The 7,046-nt window shown below is 42.7% G+C and overlaps 1 protein-coding gene across 2 annotated transcripts in view; it reads left to right on the top strand.

Annotated features, from left to right (window-relative positions):
• Positions 1-7,046, top strand: part of LOC119431149 (transmembrane protein 234 homolog) — a 47,024-nt gene that overhangs the window by 1,337 nt on the left and 38,641 nt on the right. The window contains exons 3-5 of one of the 2 annotated variants that reach the window (XM_049656960.1): positions 435-501; positions 1,330-1,422; positions 5,492-5,563. In XM_049656960.1, coding sequence (XP_049512917.1) covers positions 435-501; positions 1,330-1,422; positions 5,492-5,563 — 232 coding nt within the window. Of the gene's footprint in view, positions 1-434; positions 502-1,329; positions 1,423-5,491; positions 6,838-7,046 lie in introns of those variants that run through there. The other variant, XM_037698618.2, reaches the window with a different exon arrangement.

The following is a 7,046-nucleotide window of genomic DNA, read 5'->3' on the forward strand; positions in this document are numbered from 1 at the left end:
TGCACACTTTACTGGCAACATTACTGGCATTAACAGTGCCACGTTCAAGGCATTGTGACACATTTCAGTATCAATATAGATTGCCTTTCTCGGTGTATGCAAAGAGGGAGAGGTAAAAGAAGGAATGCACTGTGGAATGTCAGTTGACTGACCAAGTACTTCCTGACACAGTTTCCATACTGTCCACTGAAATCTGAAGTTACTGGCATATTTCTGGCATTGCTGGAAGGATGAAAATTATGGCTAGATCGCTTCCTTATAAGCATAAGACCTGTCTTGGCAGTTAAGTGCTGTGGTCATTGGCCAAATGTTTCACATTACCCTGTCAGAGGACAGTGTATTTAGTGTAGAACTACTTCTGTGGCCATTGTTACATTCCCTTGTTTATCTTGCTGCTGAAGTGCAATGTGCTTCTCGTTTTTACTTCTTTCCAGTATGTGATGCCATTCCTAATAAACCAGAGTGGGTCTGCCATTTATGCGCTGGCCCTAGGATCTGCAGGTCAGTGGGGTGGTTCATCGGCACTATAGATTAAGTTCGTTCTCTCTGCTTGTTTGCGAGAGCAGCTTGCCATCCCTTTGGCCATTGAAGTTATCTTTAGCAAAGCAGCAGAGTCTTCATTTTATGTTGCAAACCAAACGCATACCATTCAGACTCTGATGTATGTCCACAGAATATTACGGACACACAAGTGCACGGCCATGCTCCACAGGCAGCTGCTGTCAAGATGTACTAGTGCGTCTTGACAGCAGCTGCAGCCATGCATCGAAGTAAACCTGCGCAGGTGCAGGGATTCCTGGAGGCATGGCTGTCTACTACAATGTTTGGGCATGCCGACAGAAATCTTTACTGTTCTTGACAATGCAGTGCCCAGGGTGGTGAAATTGCCCTCCTCTTACATGTGGTACTCACATGCAAGTCTGGCCTGTCGCGAAGGAGATATGCTACTGAAAGCAAAGTTGAGCCAAAGCAAAGTGTGAGCAAACACGCTCATGTGCTTGAGAATTTTGTCAATTGTCGTTTCTGCATTTTTCCCCTCATTAAAATTCTGAACATGCAGTCTCATGCCCTGTAGCAGTGAGATTAGCTGCCGAGTTACTATGGAGCCTGCTTGTTGTATACCGACAGTTATAACTAAAGTCTCTTACAGGCTCACCTAATTTCTTCAACTGTAGCTAAGTCTGCAAATATATTCATATTAAACTGTCTTCCATCTCTTCATGAATTTTGAAGGTTCCACTTGCGCTGCACATTTGAAGCCAATTTTGCACCGTATGGCATTCCATCATGGTGATCACTTGAGCAGCTGTTTTATTGCATTTCTTCCAGACTTGTCCTTGGCGGTGCCACTTACCAATTCTCTCAACTTCATCTTTGTCACCTTGGCTGGGCGTATTCTGGGCGAAACAACCACTAGTGCTCGTGAGTACCAGCACTTGTGTCGATTGAGGGCTGTGGCTCTTTACACTGACACTTGACTAAAGTAATCTTACACTGGAGATAATTTCTAGCCACTTGAGATGCTGCGTCAGATGCAGTGTACCATTACACTTTCAGCCTGCCATGGTAGCTTTGTGGCTATGGCATTGTGCTGCCAAGCAAGAGGTCATAGATTTTATCTTGGCTACGGTGACCATGTTTCAATGGGGGCTAAAATGTAACAACCTCTTGCGTACTTAAATTTAGTGCACGTTAAAAAAAACGTAGATAGTAAAAATTAATCTGGAGTCCCCACTAAAGCATGCTCCATAATCAGATCGTTAATTTGGCACATAAGGCCCCACAATTTATTTAAGTTTAATCATTACACCTTCATAGTGAAGGTGCAATGAATCAGATGGAAGCAAAACCCTCTTTGAAAGGAACGAACAATGATGCCCCAATTGCCTAAAAGTAGACTTTGCTTGCGAAAACATTTTAAAGGTTGTTGAAGAATTGGGCGGTGCGAGATTGCGAGAAAAAAAAAAAGTTTACTCGCCATCCTGGCCCTGCGAAAGTGGATGTCGAGCCTAGCTGTTGCAGAACCACTACATCTGCTGATGGCTGCATAAAATGTTTTATTATTTTAGAGTGATGGTCGTGATAATTGCTTTGTGATTGCCGTGGTTCCTCGGGAGCCCTAACCTGCATGGCCTACCCTTAGCAGTGCTGCAATCGGGGTGGTTCTGCCAGCGTGGGATTTACGGGAAGTAGACGGATTTGCCTAAACTTCATCCTTCTAGCTTCAAATGGCTTCGTGACTTTGTAAACTCGTCATTTTCAACAAAGTACTGCGTAACAGATAAGTCAACATTATTATAAATGTTCGACGGCAGGATTCGAACACATAACCTCTAGCCTGATACTGAAACCATTATATGCCACGGATGCATGCATCGAGAAGTGGCATAGAACACCCTTATGAATTTCTTGCGGGCTATTCATTGACTATGTGGTTTGGATGCTTGTTTTGTGCTTGTTTATTATTGAAATGAATGCTGTTCTGTATGGTATATGTGTGATTCCAAAGAATGTATGCACTTTTTGCTTCACGTTGCCGAATGCTTAAAGCCTGCTACAGCTATGCCGTGGGTAGGCCCGGTATTGCACTACCTCCGGGATCGGCCCACATTTTTGCTAACAGACGCAGACACGAAAAATGCCGTCCAACGAGAGCCTAACAGCTTCGCTGTAAAAAAATTGCTACTACAAGAAGAAAAAGATTATGATAGTACCTGTGCCGACCTGTCGTGTCGTGTCGATGCTCGCTTCGAGCAAGTTTATTAAGGAAAGTTTGTAAAGCAGGTGAAATTGCAAAGCAACAGCAGAGCTGCGAAAAAAGTCACTGGCAACCTAAATTTGTTGCTTGTCAGTCTTTGGTGCTCCAATCTAGGTGCTGCCTGTGTGCTGCATCTAAATGTAATCATTGTTAATGAAGTGTTTATGTATCCCACAGTGCGTGATCAGAACAAGGTTTAAGAAAAGACGAGTGCTATTTCTTCCAGAGCTTTCTTGCTGCCTTCCTCATCTCAATTTGTACAAACTTTGTTTCTTCTTGTATAAAACAAAATATAACCTAACCTACTAGCCGACGAGTGGCAGCATTTTATTGCCGCAGAGTGAATGGATCTGTTATTTTTTTGGCCTGCCACCGATTGGGAAGACCATTGAGGAGCGGCTGATTCATTCATGAGGGCAAATGCCGTGAGGCGCTACCACCATCTCTAAGAATCGCTGGCCACAGCTGCTGTGGCAAAGACACTCGCCAGTATGGCCATGACAATCCTGGTGCATTTTGCTACGAGTGGCTCTCTGCACGCAGTTTTCCACTAGTGTGGCTGTGCATTTATAGTCCTACCAACAACAGCATCCAGGAAGTTTCGACAGCAAGAATAGCCATGTTTCTAATGCATTATCTGACAAATCACTTAATTCGTGCTATAATTTAGACTGCAATCTTGGAGTTCTTGCACGTGCAAGTTCTGCAACCTGCTACTCTAGTCACGGCCTGTGCAGTCATGCTTAATCCTGGGCATGTACAGCAGGTCCACATCAATATTTTCCAAGATGTTGATTGCAGAACCATAGGTGTCCTTGAGATATAGGTTCCGTAGTCCATAGAAATGTCAGGAGCCACTCTAAATGTGCACCATTGACGAACATTTTCTACTGCATGCGCAAGTGCGATGTCTAGAAAGGCATTTGTTATCTGTTTGAAGCTGCATTTCATTCTGGTGCAGATCAAATAAAACAAAATTGGGCTCCAATCCATGCTGTGAAGGTTTTTGGCCAGCGAAGCTGTGGTATCACCTGATCCGATCGACCAATGTGATGTAGCCTCGAACGATTGAGCTATACACTACATGAAATGATTGACAGCAAGTCAGTTGAGTGTGCTGTACCAAAACTTTATTTCTTTGCACCCATATTGATAACTGCTCCGTGTTCTTCAGGTGTCCTAACTGTACGTGGCTTGCTTTGGGCAGGAACTGCTGCATCCTACCTAGCCTGAGCACAACACTGTTGTGCATATTGGCGTTGCTGTTCTCGTTGCCGCTCATCGTGTTCACGCTGGTCTTCGGGAGTCCTAACTATGCGTGGCCTTGCCATAGCGCTATCACAACACAAAGAAATCAGTTGCTAGGCGGGTTCTTCTTTTACATATGAAAGTGTAGTGACCAGGGTGTCGGAACAAAATGTTTTTCGTTCTGGTTTTAGTTTCGTTCGACTGAAAAAAGTTCCATTCCAATTCTACTCCGGAACCAAAAAAAAAAAAAAAAAATATCCGTAACAGTTCTGGTTCGCATGCTAAAAATTTCGAAGCAAAGTAACAATAAAAATATAGTATTAATGTTTCTCAATAAGTGAATTCTGAATTATGAGATCATGTTCAGTGCCTCAAGTCAAGGCACTGAGCATGATCTCAGAAGCAGCACATTATTGAGTGTACTCGCCATAATCCGAGACCGCTTCTCCGATAAAACGAACACAAACGAAGGATAGAACTTCGGTAACAAAGCTTTGTACCCGTAGAAAACTAAACGATAAGCTCTTAGCGCGCAAGCCCTGGGTTTTGCTACGATGCTGATCTGCTAGTGCACTGAGCGGCAGGCTTAGATTAGTGGAGCGCTCGACCGGCTATTGCTTGTACAATGCCTGCCTGAGATACTCGCTTGCACGGACCCCCGAGATATGCGCCAATTCTGACGTTGGCTGTTTCAGATTGCTGACTTTCCCCTTGAACTGAAAGCCGATCAAGAATATTTCGGTTTCACTCTGAAATAAAATCGTAAATAACGTTTCGGTTATGTTTTCGATCCAGTCAAAAATATTGTTTTGTTTCGTTCCGGCACCCTGGTGCGAGTTGACACCCTGTTCCGTATGCTACAGTTGCAGCTTATACAACCGTAATCTTTACTGGGAAACGAATGTGGCGAAACGCTATGTGCTTCGCATTGTTCGAACACATCTTATCATCTGTCATGTAGTTTTGACGCTTGTTTTGTGCTTTTGTTTATTGAAATGAATACTGGGATGTGTCTTGCATGCATAATTCCAGTGGAGATAGGCAACTTTTGCTTCAATTTGTGGAATGGTTTTCTGTAGACTTAGACAAAGAAATCTTGGGATCCGAGTCATATAGTACAGGGTAGATGATGAAGTGGACCTTTAAACATCTTCGTTTGATTGACCCGACATCAATATTCTCGTTTCCTGCATTCACCATTCCTTTCTCATTATTCATGGACTGTCAGTGATGTATGTACTTGAATCTATACATACCAGAATTACCTTAGTAGTTGTCCTGCACTTGATGGCTAGTTTTCTATGAATACATTTGCATAAAACATGACATGCTGAACAGGGGTCTACAGATAGTCTCCAGCGGCTAAATGTTTTGGAACTGCTGGCCTAAATGGTTATCTGGTTCTGAAATTGAATGCAAATGTTGAACAAAAAGTATCAGACACAAAATTATGTTCGTTTTAATGCATTTTCTCTTTATTTACAGGCACATACATTGGAATGGCCCTTGTGACCACAGGAGTGACACTGTGTGTTGCCGACAAAGCCTGGAACCAAGGTTGACCTTCCTCTCTTCTTTTTTTTTTTATAGCAAGAGCATCGGGGAGCGATCACTTTAGCATCCCAGTGATAGCAGCACATGGATATATCTCTGTGTAGACTGAGGAAAGTGAGATCATCAAGTGATTGGTACATAAGTCAGAAATTATGACTTGCTGGGCTTCTATTTCATTTTTTTTTAATTGCACCTCATATTTAAGTCACCAAACTGGAATATTCAAGTGCTGTGATGTTGCATTGCGTTTCACCTTGTCTGGCTGAGATCATAATTTATTCTGGAATAGAGTGCCTATAGTGTCTTGTCAATGTGCAGTTAGACAATGTACGAAGAGAGCACAGTCTCACTTTCGTGCTAAGGTGTATCGAGTGACCTAAATTAAACATTCCATCAATTTGTCTGCACTTTCTCCACTAGTTCTGACAGGTGAAACAGAGTGTGTAAATGAGTGTGGTGTAGCAACATGTTGTCTTCATGGTGCACCCAATTAGTAGAGTAGAAAAGTTCAGCGACATCCATGCCTCATTGTGTGCTGTCATAAGCCTTTGGGGTGAATGCTATGCATGAATTTTTATTGCCATATTATGTGCTGTATTTACTCCATTGTAACGTGCACCTTATTTTCATGGTGAGAAATGAAAAGCTGTATGGCCCTGACTGTTCACTTACCAGATTTTCACTGTAAGAGAGAAAGTAATTGCAGTTTTTTTTTTCTCAGTTAGAAACACAGTTATTGCATCCAAGTAACAGTGAACTGCACGTTATTCATTGTTGCTATCAGAGGCCTCCTTATCGCTATATCAACAGCCCATCCATAACATCTCATCTTCAGTGCCGTCCAGGGCATTTGAGAAACCCAATTTCATTAAATGCCTTGCAGACCACGGTAGCATAACAAAATTACAAAAGCGGGCTCAAATAGAGTTGCAACTCCTAGAGCTACAGTTGCCGTGTGGATTACAGCAACCTTGAATCCCAGTGATGATAGCATGTCACTATTGCAGTTCTGACAAGAAACTTGATTCCAATGCATACATCGTTTTTTTTTAGTAAGCTTTCAGGAAAAAGTGCACGTTAGAATTGAGTAAATATGGTATTTCATAGATGCAATGAAGAGGGAGCTGTGGAATGATCTTGCTAAGCAGAAAGTGTGATTCACAAGAACTGGGAATGTGTACTTGTAACAGTCCAGCCTGAGAACTTACCTTCTGCTTGGTAAGCTGATTGCATTAATGCAACATTGGTTATGTTTTGGCACCACTGATAAGGAAGCACAGCAGCGCAGTCTTTGCACTGCAAAATGTTTGTGGTGCCTGCACGTTCTGAATTTTCTAAATGAGCAACAGTAAGGTACCAAGAACTCGTTCATTTCCTGCCAATGACAAAACAAGAGTGACCGGGTTTGCGAAGTGTTCTCATGCTGTTACTTTTTCTGAGCTATTGCAGAAAGTGCAGCCAAATCATAGCAGAAACCTGCGAATCC

Source organism: Dermacentor silvarum, chromosome 10 (assembly GCF_013339745.2).
Source record: "Dermacentor silvarum isolate Dsil-2018 chromosome 10, BIME_Dsil_1.4, whole genome shotgun sequence".
In the NCBI taxonomy this organism is placed as follows: domain Eukaryota; kingdom Metazoa; phylum Arthropoda; class Arachnida; order Ixodida; family Ixodidae; genus Dermacentor; species Dermacentor silvarum.